This window comes from Phaseolus vulgaris, chromosome 3 (genome assembly GCF_000499845.2).
Source record: "Phaseolus vulgaris cultivar G19833 chromosome 3, P. vulgaris v2.0, whole genome shotgun sequence".
In the NCBI taxonomy this organism is placed as follows: domain Eukaryota; kingdom Viridiplantae; phylum Streptophyta; class Magnoliopsida; order Fabales; family Fabaceae; genus Phaseolus; species Phaseolus vulgaris.
Genome location: NC_023757.2, coordinates 1,536,457 through 1,556,994, shown reverse-complemented (window position 1 = coordinate 1,556,994; position 20,538 = coordinate 1,536,457). Strand labels below are relative to the sequence as shown.

The 20,538-nt window shown below is 29.0% G+C and overlaps 2 protein-coding genes across 4 annotated transcripts; both read right to left on the bottom strand.

Moving 5' to 3' along the window:
* Positions 1-4,373: 4,373 nt before the first annotated feature.
* On the bottom strand, positions 4,374-10,520 carry LOC137805736 (probable pectinesterase 29). The gene is made up of 5 exons (XM_068605669.1): positions 10,234-10,520; positions 9,266-9,425; positions 6,610-6,816; positions 5,661-5,908; positions 4,374-4,784 (listed from the first exon to the last, which is right to left on the bottom strand). The coding sequence occupies exons 1-5, from the start codon at positions 10,467-10,469 to the stop codon at positions 4,625-4,627; spliced, it is 1,011 nt and encodes a 336-aa protein (XP_068461770.1). The 5' UTR covers positions 10,470-10,520; the 3' UTR covers positions 4,374-4,624.
* A 1,566-nt stretch (positions 10,521-12,086) lies between these two features.
* Positions 12,087-19,084, bottom strand: LOC137806138 (histidine kinase 4-like). Of its 3 annotated transcripts, none has more exons than XM_068606106.1 (12): positions 18,635-19,084; positions 17,514-17,939; positions 17,092-17,325; positions 16,845-17,014; positions 16,213-16,431; positions 15,935-16,121; positions 15,804-15,855; positions 15,475-15,704; positions 15,162-15,260; positions 14,244-14,947; positions 13,116-13,607; positions 12,087-12,809 (listed from the first exon to the last, which is right to left on the bottom strand). In XM_068606106.1, exons 2-12 carry the CDS (start codon positions 17,853-17,855, stop codon positions 12,545-12,547), a joined length of 2,994 nt encoding a protein of 997 aa, XP_068462207.1. In that variant the 5' UTR covers positions 17,856-17,939; positions 18,635-19,084; the 3' UTR covers positions 12,087-12,544. The 3 variants fall into 3 exon arrangements, with proteins under 3 accessions (XP_068462207.1, XP_068462208.1, XP_068462209.1); XM_068606107.1 differs by having other exon boundaries at positions 18,624-18,746; XM_068606108.1 differs by lacking the exon at positions 18,635-19,084 and adding an exon at positions 18,104-18,585.
* Between the last annotated feature and the right edge of the window lie 1,454 nt (positions 19,085-20,538).

The following is a 20,538-nucleotide window of genomic DNA, read 5'->3' as shown; positions in this document are numbered from 1 at the left end:
ATTTTCAATTTGTCTATAGTTTTTTGTTACTTTATGCTTGCATAATAAGATTGAAGGGAAATACGAAATAGTTTTACTTTTTTTACTATTGCAAATTTGTTAGTAATTTAAATCTTTTTTAAACCAATATTTAAAAAAAACAGTTAGATAAATTGATTGAAGTTAGAATTAAAAGATTTTTATAGAATTAATATGTATTAAAATTATAAACAAGGTAAATATTTATTAAAAAAAATGAGATGAGAGTGTCATCTTAATAAAACGTAACAAAGGCACTGATTAATTTAAAACTATATGAACTGTGAGTATAATTTAATTTATTAAAAATGTTAATTTATACATGTTATACATTTATTAGTTATAATTATATTATTAATAAATGAGATTAATAATATTATTCAGTTTCTTACAACATGGTAATAAAATAACATTGCTATATATATAACTTTTTTTTAACGGAATTAATAAATATAACTTAATAAATATATATTTAATAGAACTAACTAAATAAATTAGTATGCATTTATACTTCTACATAAATATTACCAAAACGATAAAAATATGAATTTATTAACTTATTATTATACAAAAATAATTGTAAAATTTTATTATTAATATATGTAAATACTCACTACTATTTTGATTACCATTTTAGAGATCAATTTTATTATTAAATAGAAATCAATTTTAAAGATAAAAATAATTAATTATTATTTTTATTAAATTAGAGAGTTTAAAAATTTAAAATTTATTTGTATTAAAATAGTTTAAATTAGTAGGTAATTAGCTACTAAGATTTTAGTTATCAATTACTTTATATTCTAATATTTGGAGTTAAAGTATTGGTAGCTAAAATATTCGTAGTTAATTATATACCAATTTATAAAATATTTTAGATACCAATAATTTTTTAATTTTTAAAATAATATCTAATTTAGTCAATATATTAACTAATTATTTTTTTCTCTAAAATTAGTTTCTATTTAATGATTTTATTGTAATGGTTAATAAAATTCATTATATTTATAAAATAATATCTAACTTAGTCATTATATTTTTTTTATAAATTAGTTGTTATTAGAAAAAAATCTTGTGATGGTATACTTTCTAACCTTAACAAATTATATTGATATTTTTTATGTGATGAGTATTTTCTTTTTTTTATAAAAAAACTTTTATGTTAAGCATCACTATGCTACTTGACATCTCAGCTAGGTTGACACCTCAAGTAACAACAATCATTTGTCAAAAAAAAAAAAAAATACAAAAATATGGGAGGACTATACGAAAACTCAAATGTTAACAAAAACGATAGAATTCTAAGAAAAAACTAGATGGAAGTCTATTATACCAATGAAATGATTCTCTATGCATAAATCTTAAATTAGTCAACTTATCAGCACACACATTCCCTTCACAAAAAATATGATATTTTTTATGTGAAGTATATTTGTATAAGTATATATTAATATTTTTGTATGTACATTTTCGTGAAGAATTCATATATTTTAATATATATATATATATATATATATATATATATATATATATATAAATTTGGCTTTATTTAAGTGTTATATACACTACAAGAAAATCATGAAATAGAAATCAATTTTAGATACAAAAAATAATTAGTTGTTATAGTGACTAAATTAGAGACCATTGTAGGGACTAAATAAATTTTTTGTTTCTAAATTAGTTTATATTATTGTTAAATGGTTTCTAAATTGGTATTTAATTAACAACCAAAGTTTTTGCTACCAAATTTATAATCTAAATAATTGGTAGTTAAAACTTTGGTAGCTAATTAGATATCAGATTAGAAACTATTTAACAATAATAGAAATTAATTTATAAACATTTTTTTTTAGTTTCTAAAATGATTTCTAATTTAGTTACTATTGCAACTAATTATTTTAGTTTCTAAAAAATGGTTTCTTTTTTATGATTTTCTTGTAGTGATATAATAACCTTCATTTGCATAAAATAAATAAACTCGGTTTAACTTCTTAATTAATGCTTAAAAGATGTAACGTTAGAAAAATATAAATATAAGATGACATGTGATGAGTTATAACATATTGTTTGAACACATTTTATTATTACAATAAATCATGAGACCAAGACGTTGCTTATAGGCAATTAATTAAGAAATAATAGACTTTCTTCACCACAATGACATTTTTATTTGAGAATTATTTTCTTGGATAACACCATTTCCTATTTAATTCTATCACTACCAAAAAAAATCATTATATAGTAATCAAATTTAGATAAAAAAAATAATTAATTATTATATTAACTAAATTATATATTATTTTAGAGATTAAAAAACTATTTATATTTAAAGTGGTTTCTATTATTGATAAAAATTTATAAAATGGTTTCTAAATTGATATCTAAATTAGTTATCTAAGTTTAGCTATTAATATTTTAGATTCTAAATTGATCTCAATTAGTCTTCTAGTGACTAATTTAGAATCTAAATTATTAGTAGTTAAAATATTTGTAGTGAATGGTTAGATACTAATTTAAAAATTACTTTATAATTTTTTATTAATAATAGAAAGTACTTTAGATACTAATAATTTTTTTAGTCATTAAAATGGTGTCTAATTTAGTCCAATAGTAACTAATTATTTTGGTATCTAAAATTAGTTACAATTTAATTATTTTCTTCTAGTGCATGGATAACACCTTTTTGGTTCACGGTGAGAATTCGGTTCCTAATCACCCGAATTTTCACCTTTGTTTCTTATTTTTGTAAAATAAAGGTTTTCATAATTTGGTTTTTAAGAAGTCGAATTTTGGAGGTATTTTTGTTTTCAATAATGAACTAGAGTGGAGAAAGATCGTTTGGTGGATCATCAAAATCTAATTTTTGAAAAATATAATTTCGACTTCTAGTTTTCAACTTTAGTGTATAAATGTTCATTCAATTAATTATACGATAACTGAATTTTTGGATGGTGTTTTAATCACTAAAATAACTTTTGTTATATTATTAGGAGTGATATTATATATTTATCTAAGGAGGATATAAGTGAATAGTTATAAGTGATTTTATGTATTTGTGTATAAACCAAAATGACAGAAAAAAATACTTATAATTGTTTATTTTACAATTGAGAAAGAAAGATTGAACGTAAACCAACTTGGGATTTAGAAGTAAAAACTAAAATGTTCATTTCTATTATTTTTTTTTACACATACACATGTCTTTTTAGTTATTATAAAATTAATGATTTTGATTTTAATCTCTATAAGAAAATTCCTATATATTTTTCATTTATAGAAAAATAAATTCTTTTAATTATTATGAAATTTAGTTTTAATCTCTCTGAAATATTTTCTTTAATTTTTATTTCTCAAAATTTTGAAATCAGTACTTTTAAGTCTTTATAGATAAATTATTAATTTAAAACTTTTTAAAATGTTACATGTTAACATTATATCTCAAGATTAGTGTGCGCCATTTTTTTTATTTAGCACATAAACACATAATTATTACTACATAATAATGTGAAAGAAAATACTAATTTTCAATTTTAGAATTTTTTTGTAGAAATCGAAATCAAAACTGGTTGCTTTAGGAAGTAAGAAAAAAAATACAAATAAACCAAAATTGAACTAATCAATAATAATATTTTCATTTTATTAGAAAAAATATGTCATGGATTTGAGACAAAATAAAAAACACAAATCCAATCACACTAATAAGACCATGTATATATAAACTAATTCTCTACCTAAAAGGTAAACTACATTGATTATTGAATTAAAAAGGTTAATGAACCTATTGTAACAAGATTGTGCAAATCATTTGATAATTTTAAAGTATTTGATTAATTGTTCCTAGTATGAAGTTATCAATACTACAATAAAATCATTAAATAAAAACTAATTTTTAGAGAAAAAAATAAATAGTTACTATATTAACTAAATTAGATACTATTTTAGAGATTAAAAAAATTATTAGTATCTAAATTAATTTTTATTGTTAATAAAATTTATAAACTAGTTTATAAATTGGTATTTAATTAGATACTAAGAGTTTAGCTACCAACTTTAGAATTTAAAGTAATTAGTAACTAAAATCTTAATAACTAATTAGATATCAATTTATAAATTAATTTATAAATTTTATAAATAACAGAAACTATTATAGATACCAATAATTTTGTTAGTCTTTAAAATAATATTTAATTTAGTTAATATAATGATTAATTGTTTTTTGTCTCTAAAATTGGTTTCTATTTAGTGATTTTTTTTAGTATGTTATGACTTTTGTATATTTATTTTTTTTATAAAAATGCTTTTATGTTAGGCATCACCATGCAACTTGACATCTCAGAACTAGGCTACACATCAAGTAACAACAATCATCTGTCATCACATGAAAAAATATTATTAAAAAAAAAGTAAATACAAAAATATGGAAGAACTAGACTAAAACTCATATGTTAACAAAAACGATACATAAATAGATTATATCTATTCATAAAGAATTCTAAGAACATACTAAAGAAAAACATATTATACTAATGAAATGTTTTTCTATAAATAAATCCTAAATTAACCAAGTTTTGTATATTTGTTTAGTAATTTTGTTTAGATGTTTGCATTAAAATAGTTGTTTGTGAAGCCAACCATCAGTGTCTATGAACTTGGTGCTTGTCATATTCTCAATTGTTTCTAAGTCCAACTTCTTGCTCCAACTCACTCTTTCAGAAGTGTCAGAACCTGGCCCAAAATTCCCATACTCTGCAAATGTTATGCCACCCCTGCAATTTTTTTATACCCAAAACCTTATATTAGATCACAAAGTTTCAACTACATTTAATTAAAATCAAAGTTTTGTTCACAAGCAAAAGATTTAGATGACTTGTAAAAGATTGAGAAGCTTCATTAGTTTGTCTACTAACAAACTCTATACAACAGTTTTGAAGAGAAGAAAGTTCAACCACAAAACTTTGCAAGATGTGTGTGAAATGAAAATTCATTGTTATGAAAGAGATAAATAAGAGACATAAAAGCTTTTTATATAAGTTTGATATATTTTTTTGGTGTTACAAATTTTCTTTAACTAGTTAGGTTAGAGAGTAATATATCATTTTGTAGTATTATGATTGATCTAACAACTTTTTACATTTTTTTTTTATCACAAAAATAAATTAAATTAATATGAAAAACATAAAAAAAAAACTACTTCAATCTTTATATAAAGTGGATGAGTAATATTTTTTACTTCAATCTTTATATAAAGTGAATGAGTAATATTTTTTTTAAGCGTCAACGAAATTCATTAATACACTCGTACTCCTAACTAGTTTAAAAGTTAGTTTATGATAGAGATCTCACATCGATTAAAAATAAAAATATTTTATATTATATAAATAAAAAAATAAAAATATCACCTTATAAACCGGTTTATAAAGTTGAGTTAAGTTTAAAGTTCTCTTTCTTAATAAGAGTTGAAATACACTTTAAAAGTTGATTTCCTAATAGCTTAAATCACTTTTTATGATAATTTATTTTTTTTACATTATTAGTTGTTTAATCATATACTAATCATATATTTATATATTAACATGAATGAATTAAGCTTGTGTTAATGTAAAGAATGTGTGATTAATTGAGAAAGAGGGAACAAAACATACTGATATGGATCAAATTTTCCTGCATTCCAACCAGAAGGTTGTACAATGTTGGAGATGTTGGTCTTGTAAAACAAAACCCTAGCATGATTTCTCCAAGGCCTCCCCAAGTAAGTTGAACCATTTCCAAACACATGGCAATCTTTGAAAACAAACCCATTTCCATCTTCTGAATTTGTTCTCCCTTGTGCTGTGATGAAACCTGGTGACCCAGGATCTAGTGCCCCTCCAATCACAGATATGGAACACCTCTACCAACAAAATCAATACATATTTATCAAAATCACTCATACATAAAACCATTTTTCTATCAAATTTGAAAAAAAAAAAAAACTAGAATTATTCCAAATTTGAGTCTCGAAAATTGTGTTGTCCGGATAGGTCAATCAATAGACCGACTTATTATCAAATAAAAGTATATTTATCAAAATGATTCATACATCAAACTATTTTTCTATCAAATTTGAGAAAGAAAACTAAAGTTGTTATAAATTTGAGTCTTTGAAAATTGTGGTGTTCGGATAGGTCAATCAATTGACTGACCTATTATCAAATAAAAGTAGTTGTTTAACTCGGAACAAAGACTAGGTATATCATGTTGAGATATTTGAGTAAGTTAGTATATAAGCTGAATTAAACACTATTTAAGAGAGGGATGATTTTTAAAGGAGAGAAAAGGAGAAAGAAAGCATCTAAGTCTTCCAATTTGTAATTTGACGAGATCAAAAATCTACCTCGATTATAGATAAAGACATTTTATAATATATAAGTAAATACAAACTTGAATCTTGAAAATCTACCTCGATTATAGATAAAGTAGATACAAATCTACCATAAACCCTAATATACAAGTAAATACAAATTTTACCGTCTGAATCGATTTTATGAAACTAAGTTAAAATTAATTAACTTGTTAATAGAAATTAAAAGTAAAAGTTATTATTATTGGTACCTCAAATAGTGATTGTGCTGCACCAAAGATAAAATCAATGGCACCTTGAATGGTACAAAGGTTGTAGTAATGTCTTCCTGTGTCGTCCCATAAAGTGTCTTGCAAACCGAAGAAACCAACTCTGAAAAAGTAAGACTTGTCTCCACTCACCATTGCAGCCACAGCAGGCACCTTGGCTTTACTATTTATTGGGTTGTTGTATGAATTCTTTTCCACATACACAAAGTTCAACAAAATTATCACAACTTAATCTTATTTTGCAAAACTAAACACAATTTTTTTTACTTCCAAACAAAATCTAGAAAGAGATTAAGAAGTTATGTGTGAAGTGGTATATGTTTCATACATGTATTAGAACATCCTCAAATACTTGTATTACCTGTATTTATTATTTACTGATAATAAAACAACAATATTATTTATGATGATTTTCATAATTTGAATTTATATTTGATATAACTTTAAAACTAACTCAGAAGAAGAAGGTTATATTTAGTGCAATAATTAGTGGGAAAACTTGATATTTTCAGTCCACTACACTTAATTTATCAACCTTTTTTAATCTTAAAAATTAAAATTAAGACATAATTGAAGTATTATTTGATTTTATTATTTTATTATTTTATTTGAAAGATATATATATTCAATGATATTATAAATTGAATCCTTAACGGTATATAAATTATAATTATTATTTACAATTATAATGAAACAATTTAATATGTACAAAATAATAATAATTTCTAATTCATCTCATTAAATACACTAATTAATCAATTAAAGATTTTAATTAAATTTTATGATTAAGTTTGTTTATATATATCCACTACAAGAACATCATTCAATAAAAGAAAAAAAAAATTATTATATTAACTAAATTAAATATTATGATTAAAATCTTGATAGCTAATTATACAGATAATAGAAACTAATCAATATAACAACTAATTATTATTTTTTATAAAATTAATTTTTAGAATTATATTAACTTGTGCCCCTTCCCTTTTGACCAGAAAAAAAATATATTATATAATTATTTTCATCATTTAATGTTTGTAAAATTGTAAATGGAATAAAAATTTATAAGATTGGAACTACCATATTCTAAGTGATAATTATTATTTTTTTGTTGGAAAAATGTTCAACCGAAAATATTCAATGGGAGTAATAACTTTGTAGAAATCAGCAATGGTTTGAATTCCAGAAAATACTTGAGACTAATAATAAAAAACTTGGTCAAATAATTATTTTTTCTCAATTTTCAACGTGAAAAGTGAGTAGGAAACACACAAATATGTGATGGGACTATGCAAGAAAATTAGGATTATTAATTATACGTAATTAGTATTTTAATCCTATATAATTTTTTAATTGAAGTTTCAAATACGTAAATCTATTGTAAATTTATAATCAATAATTTAAAGTGTGATACAAAATTATTTTAATGAATAACATTTTAAAAATGTAATTTAATTAGTCATAAAAAGACAACAAAGAAAGAAAAAAAAATATACTTGAAATTGTTGAGAGAAAATATTTTACTAACTGTGTACGTGGATTGCACTTTTAAGGAAGAGAATAGAACAAAATTATTGAAAAATGTGAAAAAAGAAAAGAAAAAAAGAAGGAAAAGTTCCATTTGTAAATTCTGCGTAAGAGCATAATATAAAATAAAGGGAAAGTTTATTTTTAGTTCTTATATTTTTTTTGTCAATATTTTAGTTTATGGATTTTCAAATCGATATATTAATGTTTTAATTTGTGAAAATACAACATTAATATTAATATTTAAATTTCAATATTCAATTCAATTTTTTACTTTATAATATAACTAAAGATTTATTTTTTTCTAAAAGAAAAATAGATATACCATCAGTTTTTAATAATAAGTAAAAGAAAGTATTTTTTTCCTTCTTGAAAAAATAAAAGGTAGGATTTTCAATTCATAACATTATTGCTTCATTGACCTAATTAAAGTAAGCAAAAATCATATTATTTAATAGACTATTTAATTCCTAATATGTATTTCTGGAATATAATATGAATTGAGCAAATTCATTGTCAAATATTTGGCTATCATGGCTTAAATAGGAAATATATTTTAAAAAATCATAAATAACTAAATCAAAAATTTAAAGGTAAAGGAATAATTTCATCACTACAAGAAAATAACTAAAAAAAATTAACTTTAGAGACAAAAAATAATTAGTCACTATATTAACTAAATTAGATATTATTTTAAAAAATAAAAAAATTATTGGTATCTAAAGTAGTTTTTATTATTCATAAAATTTATAAATTAGTTTCTAGATTAGTAACTCTAGTTAATTATTAAGATTTTAACTACTAATTATTTAGATTCTAAAATTGATTGCTAAAATTTCAGTGTCTAATTTGTTACCGATTTATAAACTAATTTATAAATTTTATTAACAATAATATAAACTAATTTATATTAATATTTTTTTTTAATTTTTAAAATAATATTTAATTTACTTAATATAAGGATTAATTATTATTTTTCTAAAATTAATTTTTATTTAATAATTTTTTTTATAGTAAATTAAGAAAAATAAAAATAAAGAACAACATTAATTTGACCTAAAAGTGGGAAACAGAAAGGTTTGAAAAGAAACAGTAGATGGAACATTCTTACCCTAAAGCTCATGGATTTGACAACAATATTGTCAGCCATGGCTGCAAACGTAGGACTCTGTGAGGTATTATCATGGTCATCCCACTCAACAAAAGTTCTTCTCTTTCCCTCCCCTTTTAATATGATGTAAGGCTTATCATAAGGAATCTTCACTTTTTCTCTGAACATAAACAAGATAAAATCATTCAAAATCAACAAAATTATTAATTATATCATCATCATACCCTAATTACACTACAAAACAATTCATGTACTAATCCAATACATAGTATGGTGTATTATACTAACAGTATAACATTGATAATATGCATCAATTTGTTAATTTTTTATACCATATGAGTGTTGTTTATCCATTTTATTGTTAGAAAATTTATAATTATTCAGAAGTAAACCCTAAACCCTAAGTGTAACTTAATATTATAAAACAGATTTTTTACGTGAGTTTTGTACTTATTTATATATTATAAAATGTCTTTATATTTAATTGATGTGACATCTTCAACACACATCTCTCATGTCGAGACTGACACTCACTTATATATTATAAAATGTCCTTATATCTAATCGATGGGAGTCTCCAACACACATCTCTCATGTTAAGACTGGTCTGTTAGCGGCTGATTTGATAAGTCCAACAAACTCTCGCTAGGAATAGACTCTAAATGGTTATACCATATTACGAAGTAAACTTTAAACCTAACTCAATCATATAAAACCGATTTTTAAGATGAAGTTTACATTCAGTTATATATTATCAAATGTTTTTATCTCTAATCGATGTAAGACCTCCAATAATAACCTAATACCACATGATATATTTCATATACTCTTGAAGAAACCAAATTGAATACCATCAAAACCAAAAAATAAAATGTAGCTTATAACATGTTTGGTTATAACTTGAACATCTTGAACATATAACATGAATGGTTGATAAACTTGTGCATATGAGAATATTATAGTTTTACCTATAGGTACCAGCCTTGACCTTGATGGAAACCCAATACATGTTGTGAGAAGGGACTGAATCAATGGCAGATTGTATTGTAGTGAAGTTTCCATGCCCTGATTGATCCACCACTATTGACCAGTAAGGTAAGTGTTTTGTTCCAACTTTTCTATAAAACTGAGCATTGGCTTCCTCTACTCTCAAACCCACCAAGACAAATAAGAGACACACAGAGCAGCACCATCCAAAAACCATGGTGATGGACTGAAGACAAAACAAAGATAAAGCAAAAACCCTCACATAAGAAGTCACAAGGAAAATCCATCTATCTATAATCTCAGTATTTAAAGGCCAAAATATCAGTGTGTTAGGGAGGGTAAGTCAAGAAAGTCAAAGGGGGAGAGGATTCAATCATGAACATATTTTATTCATATAAAAAAAAATATAATAGTTCTGTGAATTTTAGGAATAAAATGGAAAAGGGTGATGAAGAGAAGTTGTGGAATCAACCAAACATGTTTAATTTTGATGTTATGAAAGTTGACCTAAATTGGTGCATTTTCCATTTTGGTTCCCCATTTTGTGATCACACTTTTAAGTCAATGATATGTTGGTAATTAAGCCAAATTAGTGGCGGCTAAAAGCAACTAAAAGATGGTGTCCCAATGTGGGAGAATCAATGTGATGTTAGGTAATGTTCATTATCTTTCTTTTTTATTCTGTAACCATATATATATATATATATATATATATATATATATATATATATATATATATATATATATATATATATATATTTCTCAAACGGATTAGAATCAAAAGAACGATTCAGACACTCTTCAGTTGGTCGGTCTACACCTCTCTCCTTCTCAAATGAACTCTCACCTTCTTACTCTTTCACTCCTTCTCGCTTTCTCCGAATTCGGATGGTACCTACAAAAAGTACTCTGACGCTCAAGTTATACTTCGACACTTGGTATTTAGGATTAGATGGTTACGTACATGATCCTTTGGAATTTGTGCTAATTTATATAATTATTGTAAATTCATTGTTGTTAATGAGCCTAATAAAAGATTATTAACAAATACTGGGTTATTAATCAGTTGACATGTCGGCCTTCCAGACTGAAGTCTTGGTGTGCAGACCATATCGGTATATATATATATATAATAAACTAATCTTCGTTATTGTAACTAATACTTATTGGAAGACTTTGTCCAATAAAATAAAGGCTTGAAAATAGATGAAAATTTGACTTCAAATTTCATCTAAAAGAAGAGTTTACAGATAAAATATCAGGTTGAGAAACTTGCATTTGGACCAGAAATGGTAACTGAAAATTGACTTTACTTTCTCTTTCTCTGTTTCCTTCTTTAAGTTGCTGATATTAAATAATGAATACAAGAATGAAGGTCAATAACTGCCAACAAACTTTCTTGTATAACTTTGTTTTGGTCTTCTGTTCTTAAAATTGCTGTTTTTCTATACGACATTCCAGCACTTCCTAACCCACTAATGTGTACTTATGTCATACTTTTAAAATTCAGCAAAAGAAACATGTTTGCATGTTATATATATTTCAATTATTATTGAACATTTGACTTTAGTACCATCTTCCTCAATCAGGTGCATTTGCACCAGAATTTGCAATTAGAGAAGAAAATGAAAAACTGTTGTACCTAACCATAGCAGTTGTGCATTACTCAATTGTTTGCCAAATATCTGCTAAAACATCACAATGAAAAGAGAAGTCCAAATAATCATACTAACTAATGTAAATTTGCAAGATTTTGAAACTGAAATTTGAACCTGTAAAAAGTTAGTTCAGATTCTCATAAACAATGTCAAACAAACTATATGTAAGTGAATAATTACTTCAACTTCAACTTCATATAAATAAATAATGATTTGTTTAACAAACAAAACTGTCTTTTTGGCCTTTCTCCATGCACCAAAGATGTTCTGCACTAAACATAAGCACACACTTTTAAATATTAGTGACCAAATCTATTACATGACACATTTACATAAAAAGCTATTGCTTTAAAAAGCCTTGTAAATGATGGGTGGGGAAGTAATAATATAAGGAAAAAACATTGAATTTACATAATTTCACTCGAACCCTACCCATAATCTGTACACAGTTGGGGGGTGTGGCGTGGTATACATTTACTCTAACAATACCAAACTGCAGCTGTTAGTATGATCCCTCATCAATGAACTCAAATATGTTGGAAAAACAAGTGCTACTCTATGCATCTAAGCATAAGAACAAGTTACATGCAACATGGTAGAAGCAATCGTACTAGAATGTGTTGTCTCCAATGTTCTAGTTGGTTGCCAAGTAAGAAGCAGATTGTGATGAGTCTGAGATGGTCTTTGATTTGAAAAACTTTGCAACTTCCTGATACAGATTCTCTTCCTCAAATGGCTTTGAGACATATCCATCCATGCCTCGTTTCAAGCACTCATCATATGTAGCATGGATCACATCAGCTGTCATGGCCAATATAGGCACATGCCACTCACTCCCATTCTTCATCTCCTCATTTGCCTTGCTCTCCATCATCCGAATTTGGCTTGTTGCTTGAAATCTGCAGAATGTGTAAACACAGTTATTTGTTTCCATGAATTAGAACATGTTTGAACAAACCAAGATATAGAGAAAATTGAGGTTTTTACATTGCCATAATATGTAACAAAACTCTTATATCTAATAGATCTTAAGGATGTAACAAACATGAAATGCTATTGAGTAACTTCCTGGACAATAGTACCATGAACACTAAATGCATTTACATGAATCTACATTTTCCTAAGTACTTAAGTATAAATAACTCTAACATGTGTAATAAAGCAGGAAAAGAAGCGATAATAACAGTCGATATAAATATGCATACCCGTCCATTTCTGGCATTTGAATGTCCATGAAGCAAGCATCAAAATTGTGAGGCAATTGCAGCATTTCAAGTGCGGCTTTGCCACTTTCAGCACATTTCACATCAGCTCCAAACTTTTTCAGAGCACCTGCAGCAACCCTTCGGTTTACTCCATTGTCATCAACCACCAAGATTTTCTTTCCATAGAGAAGGCTTTGTAGAAAAGCAGAACCATTAGGCATGTCTTTCCCTAGCTGCCTCTTCTTCCCCATCCCCAAAACTTGCTGAAGACAAGCAGCCACCATACTAGCTCTCAGAGGCTTCATGATCACAGTATCACTGAAACCCATGGCCTTAGCTTTATCAAATTCAGTTTTACTAATATTGGTTGCCAGAAGGATCATTTTAGGCCTCTTAAACATGTGACCATTCTGTTTCCATACATTGAAAATCCCATCCTCGCCCGATATCCATGTGTCTTTCTCAACCATGATAATATCTGGCAGGAACGTTCTGCCACATCCAAGTAGTTTCATTAGTGAATGAACTGAACCAAGCAACTTGAACAAAAAAACATTGTAATAGCACATCTTCTCAAAATGTAGTAAAAGAAACAGTCACAAGCAATTTCACAATATAACTTACAAGAATAATAAAAGCCACAAGAATGAAAAACTACAAGTAATAGACACAAGCAAGAAATATGTCGTCACGAATTGATTTCAAATTGAAAACAACTGAAACACAACCAATAGACATTTGAAAAATATCCATACTGAAACTTAGCATTTGAATTATGACTATGCCAATACATTATCAAACAAAAAACGGGGCCATAGCACGACATCACTGTCAAATTGCATCTTAAAATCAATTGGCATTAAACAAAGTTGCTTTATATAAGGCACACCCAAGAATTGAGGTAAGCCATGTGAGACTTCCCAACAATAACACCCGGATAAAACTGCAAAATATGTATAAACTTGCATAGTCAGTTTAAAGGGCTTTTTTAAAACCACAAGCATGTGTTATGACAATATCAAAAGGTTGATACCACTGTAGTTCTTTTATCACTTTCAGTTTCTTCATAATTAACTCTAATTTTATCCAAACAAAAAATCAAAATAGAGAAGGAAAAATAGAACTTACCCTGAGTTCAAAGAATCACTTTTACCACATAAAGCAACAGCCTTACTGATGCTATTTTCAACTTTAACTAGTATACCTAGTCTCTTCAAATGGTATCTAGTCACAGCAGCTCTAACAGGTTTTCCATCAATGACAATGACTTTCAGCCCTCTAAAACTTGAAGGAAGATCTTCCAAACTTTTCTTCATGTCACTAACCGAACTTTTCTTAAAGGTTCCACAAACTGCTGTAAAAGAGAAAGTGCTACCAATCTGGGGTCGGCTTATGAAGTTTATCTTACCACCCATTAGTTCAACCAGACATTTGCTGATACTCAAGCCAATACCAGTTCCCCCATAATTTCGTGAAGTTGAGCTGTCAGCCTGCACAAAAGGCATAAATATCCTATCCTGTGCTGAAAAAGGAATTCCAATTCCTGTGTCTTCCACACACACCCTCAAGGTGACTTGCTCAGAAGTTTCACTAGTAGCCACCGTTTCTCTTGAAGAATCAAGGCAAGATTTTTCATCAGCAATTAGGTGCTTAAAATTATCCCAGCTATTCCGTTCGTCAGCTGCTTCACGTCCACTTAAGGTTTTGAAATGATAATCATCAGATATATGGAAAACTTCATCTGATTCTCCATTTGTATGTTTTCCATTCAGTGTGGGCTTTCTATTGTCCCCTAGATGGACTTTGACAAATATATGTCCATGTTCAGTGAACTGCAAGACGTGCAAATTACATGAATGCAATGGACAAAATGAATATGAAGGATTTGAGCACTAAAACCATTGCCCTCTTCCACACTAGCCAGCAAAAAGTGGGGGGAAGAAGAAAAGAAAAGGCTAAATCTAAAAGTAAGAAAACTGAAACAGTCAAAATGACATTTCCAAATGCAAATAACATCAGACAGATAAACTTCGAAATTCCACTTACTTTAACAGAGTTGCCTACAAGATTTGTTATTATTTGTCTGAATCTTCCGGGATCTCCCATGACAATATCCGGTACTTTATCAGAAACAAAGACAGCCAGCTTTACTTCCACAATCAAAGTTCGGGTTGAGGATCAGCATGAGCATCAAGAACATGAACATCCAATGGCATAACACCCCAAAAAAGGTGAGGAAGAGATGAAAGAACAACATAAGTTCATCAGTAAAAAAGAAAAAATGGTGAAATTTTATAACTTAGAAAAAGAAAAACAATCTTATGCTATTTGTAGTAGGTTAATCAACAATTAAGCATACCTCTAAACCTTTGTGTCTAGATTTCTCAGAAAAAAGGGAAAGAACATCATCGAGTATGGAACGAAGATCAAATGGAACAGCCTCCAGCTCTAACTTGCCAGCTTCAATTTTAGCTCTGTCCAGCACCTCATTTATTAGTGTTATCAGTGCCTTTCCGCATGCTTGAGCAGTCTGAGCATAATCCCGTTGGGTTGAACTCAATTCTGTATCTAGAAGCAGAGCAAGCATTCCTACAGTAATTTGGAGTTAAATGGCGTCATCATCAATGGAAAAATGCATGTTATGAAAGCATATATCAAATTTTGTTAATAAGATAGAGGCAAATTTACCTAAGATACCATTCATGGGTGTTCTAATTTCATGAGAGACCGTAGCTAGAAACTGAAATTTAAAAGTTACTGTGATCAGAGAGTAATCCTTAAAACAACAAACCATGATAACAATATGTAAGGAAAATTACCTGGGACTTGGCAACATGGGCTGATTCCGCTCGAACTTTCAGTTCCTGCATTTCATGGAAATCATCTTCGACTTTGACAATATGATTTCCAGCACCGTATAAAATGTAACCCACTAATATAAGAATCACAAAAAATAGAAATGCAGTGGTAACAGCTATCCAATTTGTAGGTGCCTTCTGATGGTACCTATTCAAAATTTGATGATAAACTATTCTTGAGAAGGGAAAATATTGAAGCTCCTGACTGAAAAAAAAGGAAAGCAACCAGATGCACCTACCTACATATCATTTGATGTTTCCTATAAGGGTCTCCAAAATCAAGCTTGCTTTCATGGGCAAGAGACACATCACCTTCTTCATAGGGCTTGCCATACATTATTAGTGGATTAGTATAGTTTGTGATATCATATACATTCACCAAAATTGCTTGGTTACCAGCAAGTTGCCCAAGTAAATTCTCAACAAGGGACTCAACATCAAAGGATCCTCCAACGTATCTGATGTTCATTAGAAATTCATTCAATAAATTGGAACACTACTAGTTTACATTAATCGTAAAGCCACAAGATTGAGCCAGGGAGTTACATACAGAACTGAATTCAAATTAAGTCCATGAAAATACAAAAACAAAAGGAACAATTTCATAATTAGCATGACTTGAGATCCAATGGAAAAGGAAGCAGCACAGGCTTTCGGATATGATAACATTTTATACAATTACAGATTTGTGGTGGAGAAATTAGACCATTGGCACTTGGCACCACTGTTGTCATCATTATTTAGGCTATGAAAACAACACATGCAAAAACAACTAAAGCTATATACTATGCCATCTGACTCAAAGAATAGCCAAGAATAATATCACAAAAGCAAACTTGAAAAACAAAGTAGAAGTGAAACTAGAGCCCACCCTGCAGTTGCTTCGATGCGTTCTTCCACTGTTGTCTTCTGAGGGAGCTTGGACTTGTACACAGGAAATGTTAAAACCACACCAAGATGGTGAGAACCCCACAGCCTGAAAGGGCTCGTCAGAACTGCTTTCCCAGTGGCTCTAGCCCTTAAAATGTTCTCTCGATCCTCCTGAACCATGCAAAAAACAAATTTTGAAATGGGAATAGGACAAGATAAAGTAGATGTTCAACAGAGTTGTAATCTACCTCTCCAGACATCATATCAAGAGACTCAAGATATGAGACAGTTTCTTGTGCAAATATCACCGGGGCATACTCATCTCTAACCAGTGAAGACTTTTCTTCCATTGTCTTTATAACCCATCCATGTTCTTTCTCAAATTTCTCCCTCTCAGATTTAACAACTCTTTGTGCATATGCCACACCACTCAGTAATGGCCGTTCAAATGCTGTCCGGGCTGTATACTCGGCAAAGGTTTCCTATTTGACAATGAACAATGAAAAATAGTCAAGACGTCTGCAAGTGGATGGAGTTACTTACACAATTTGAACTATATGTAGAAGAATGAAAATCCCAAATAGTCTTTCATTTCTTTCAAACCATTACACAAATTATCATGCTTACCTAGTGTCAAATAAACAACTAGAGGGGAAGAATAAGCACTAACCTGGTCAATGGCAGAAGGGTATCTGTAGTAATGGAAGGTTGAAACGAGGATGGCAAGGGCATGGACATGGTTAACACTAACACTAAACTGATCTTGTAGCATTCTTGCCCTTTGATCACAGAGGCTACCCAACACCTCCTTCCTTCTGACTTTAGTGTCATCATCCATTTTGCTAAAGATGCACCAACTGATCAAAGCCATTAGCAGGATCCATAGCAGCAAGAACTTTGGAAGCCAAGCTCTATGAGCCTGAATGAAAGTGTACTTTCTTTTAGACCCCATTTGATCATACAACCTCAAAGCGACAGGATGGTGGCTCTGCATCTTCAAACTAAGACCCATCAGCAAGAAATTCACACTCTGCCTAGTTTTCCTGAGCTTCTATGCTGTATTATTTCCCTTGCTTCCCTTCTGCCCCCTTCATATCTATATTTAGAAAAGCCCCAACAAGAGAAATTTATACAGTTAGTGCTCACATAGGAATGTTAACTTTCTTTAAAGCTGTAATAAAATTACAGACACTTTTCTCTGGTGGTGCTAGAAAAGAAAAAGGGGTCACAGAACAAAACTCCATGTAAAAGTATCATTACAGCATTGTTTTTCGTGATCCAAAACATCAGAAAGGGCAAGCACAAACACACCAAGCATGATGAAGGATTGACCAATTGCCTCTCTTTCTCTCTCCTAACAAGCAATACTCACTTCCAAAACCACCAAGACAAAAAGAAACATGGAAAGAGAAACAAAACCCAGAATTAAAAGAAGAAAACTTTCCAAGCTCAGAAACAAGCACGGGTCTCAAAAGATGGAAAAACAGCTCAAATTCCTAAGAGCCACCACCTCCCTCACCCCCTCTCTCTCTCCCCACCTACACCCAAACACTTGGCCTTGTCTCACACTAGTGCTGAGGATCACATTAAAAAACACAAGAGAACTCTAACCAATAATCATGCTATGTAGGCGTGAAACTGGTTCACACTCCCTCTTGCATATAATATTCCAAACAGGGACACTGACCCCAAAACACAAACACACACAAACCAATGAAAGAGAGACATAGATAGCAGTAATGGGGTTTTGTAGAAAGAAAGAAATACTAATAATGCTTACGTTTTGTTTACCTGTAACAGGAAAGAAAGGGTGGCTGTACAATGAACCATAGAAACCAAGTTTTGTTGGTCCAACTCTGTCTCTCACTCTAGTCTACACACTGCTGCTTTTTATTTTATGCCCTTTTTATGCTACTTTTCTCTGTTGCCACTTTTTTATTAATATTAACAGATAAGAAAAGATCGAATTTTTAGGATTTCCCTTGATACGCTCGTCTCCCATGAGCTTCACAATAATAAAAAAAACACAAAAATAATTATTAACACATTAGTCTCCTACCCTAATCACTACTAGCCCTAATTTGTCTTTCTCTTTCTTTCTTGTTGCACTCTCGTTTTCTTTTCCTTTTCTTTTCTTTTCTGTTTATGGCACTAACACTAATGCATTTCCCACCAACAGTGTCTCCCCCTTCTCAGTTTCCATTGCTGAGGAGAGAAGCTGAGAATAGAAAAAAAAAAAAAAAAAACACCATGTTCCAAGGATGTTGGAAAAGGGTCCAAAAAAAGCAACCTTTGTTGACCAGCGTAGTGATGGAAAAAACTTAACCAACCACTGTTTTTTTGTGTCTCTTTTTTTATCCCTATTGCTCAATACTGAAGAGTGCAAATTTTTGTGTATAAGGGGTTCTTCTGATTCTGAAAATGAATCATTTTTTTTTTTGTCTCACGTGGATCTTTCTTTCTTTGTGTTTCTTACCTTTTTGTGTGTCCAAATTTGAGGTATTGCAACACAGAAAAGAGAGAAACGAAGAAAAGAAAAAAGAAAAAAGAAAAACTGAAGTGGCATTTACAAATCTGCGTGATAATGACATGGTGACCAGGCAGGGATTTTATTCCCACATAGATTACCAGAATTGCCCTTCCTCGTATTTCTAATTCCATAAATACCCCTCGGAGATAATTATGAATTATCTGATGTCAGCGTTCATTAATAATGTTTTGGACGACCCAACCAACCAAGCCATTTTCAAGCACATGTCAAGAACTAATTATTCTTCCAGATTTAATACATTAATTATTTTAAGATTAAATTCATTATGTATTCTATGTAGTAGAACTTATTAAATCATATACGTATACATATATATATATATACTCTAACACCGAAATAGTATATAACAAGTATTTGACTTAGGAGTAGTCCCCAACTACTTAGTTAGAGGGCATATTAATAATATTAATAATTTAAAGTAGTAAATACCGGTCGGACCCCGAACAACTGAACACATGAATTAATAATACAACGTAATAAATACATGACAAGAAAACAGTTATAACTAACATTAAATGAGTTAAAGATACATTTTCGAAACGCATTTTCGCAATATCAGAAAGTCACTACACACAACCCGATGACCACTACACATGTCTTGGCAAACTGGTTATTTGGTCTACACGAGTGAAGGCTCGAGTCAATCTATAAAAGAGACTTCTGAATGAGAAAAATATACGTTTTTCATATCTTAAGAGAACAGACCATCACTTACATTAACTTAAGCGTCGGAGTGCAATCGCAGGTACCCCATTGACCGACGGAACACGTGCGTGGAAGAGGAAGAGCTTTGAAGAATTCAGAGACTAACAGCACGATAACGAATTGTGGATCAACATTAGTTAGACTCCACCACACAAATACATAAATGATTCTTAATTATAATTTTTTGTTTATGTAATGTTAAATTAGTTGAAATATTAATCGTGATATTTATGTTTATTTAAATTAATAACTACGAGATCCAACAAATCTTTACAAATATATTAATTATGTCAAGATATTTTCAATACAATTAAAATTCGAGAGACAAAAATGTGTTAGATGTCGACACCAAAATATACAAATGATATGAAGATTGTAGAAGAAGAATATCATTTTTAATTTATGTATACATCAAATTAAAAATATGTTATATATCTAA

What these genes read in the sequence shown, in the direction of transcription:
- LOC137805736 (XM_068605669.1), bottom strand. Translation starts at nt 10,469, where the DNA reads ATGGTTTTTGGATGGTGCTGCTCTGTGTGTCTCTTATTTGTCTTGGTG. An exon ending in GTCAAGGCTGGTACCTATAG is followed by an intron (nt 9,426 to 10,233) that starts GTAAAACTATAA and finishes GTTTATGTTCAG; the next exon opens with AGAAAAAGTGAAGATTCCTT. An exon ending in TCAAATCCATGAGCTTTAGG is followed by an intron (nt 6,817 to 9,265) that starts GTAAGAATGTTC and finishes TATGTGGAAAAG; the next exon opens with AATTCATACAACAACCCAAT.
- LOC137806138 (XM_068606106.1), bottom strand. Translation starts at nt 17,855, where the DNA reads ATGGGTCTTAGTTTGAAGATGCAGAGCCACCATCCTGTCGCTTTGAGG. An exon ending in AAACATCAAATGATATGTAG is followed by an intron (nt 16,122 to 16,212) that starts GTAGGTGCATCT and finishes AATTTTGAATAG; the next exon opens with GTACCATCAGAAGGCACCTA. An exon ending in CCCATGTTGCCAAGTCCCAG is followed by an intron (nt 15,856 to 15,934) that starts GTAATTTTCCTT and finishes TTTAAATTTCAG; the next exon opens with TTTCTAGCTACGGTCTCTCA.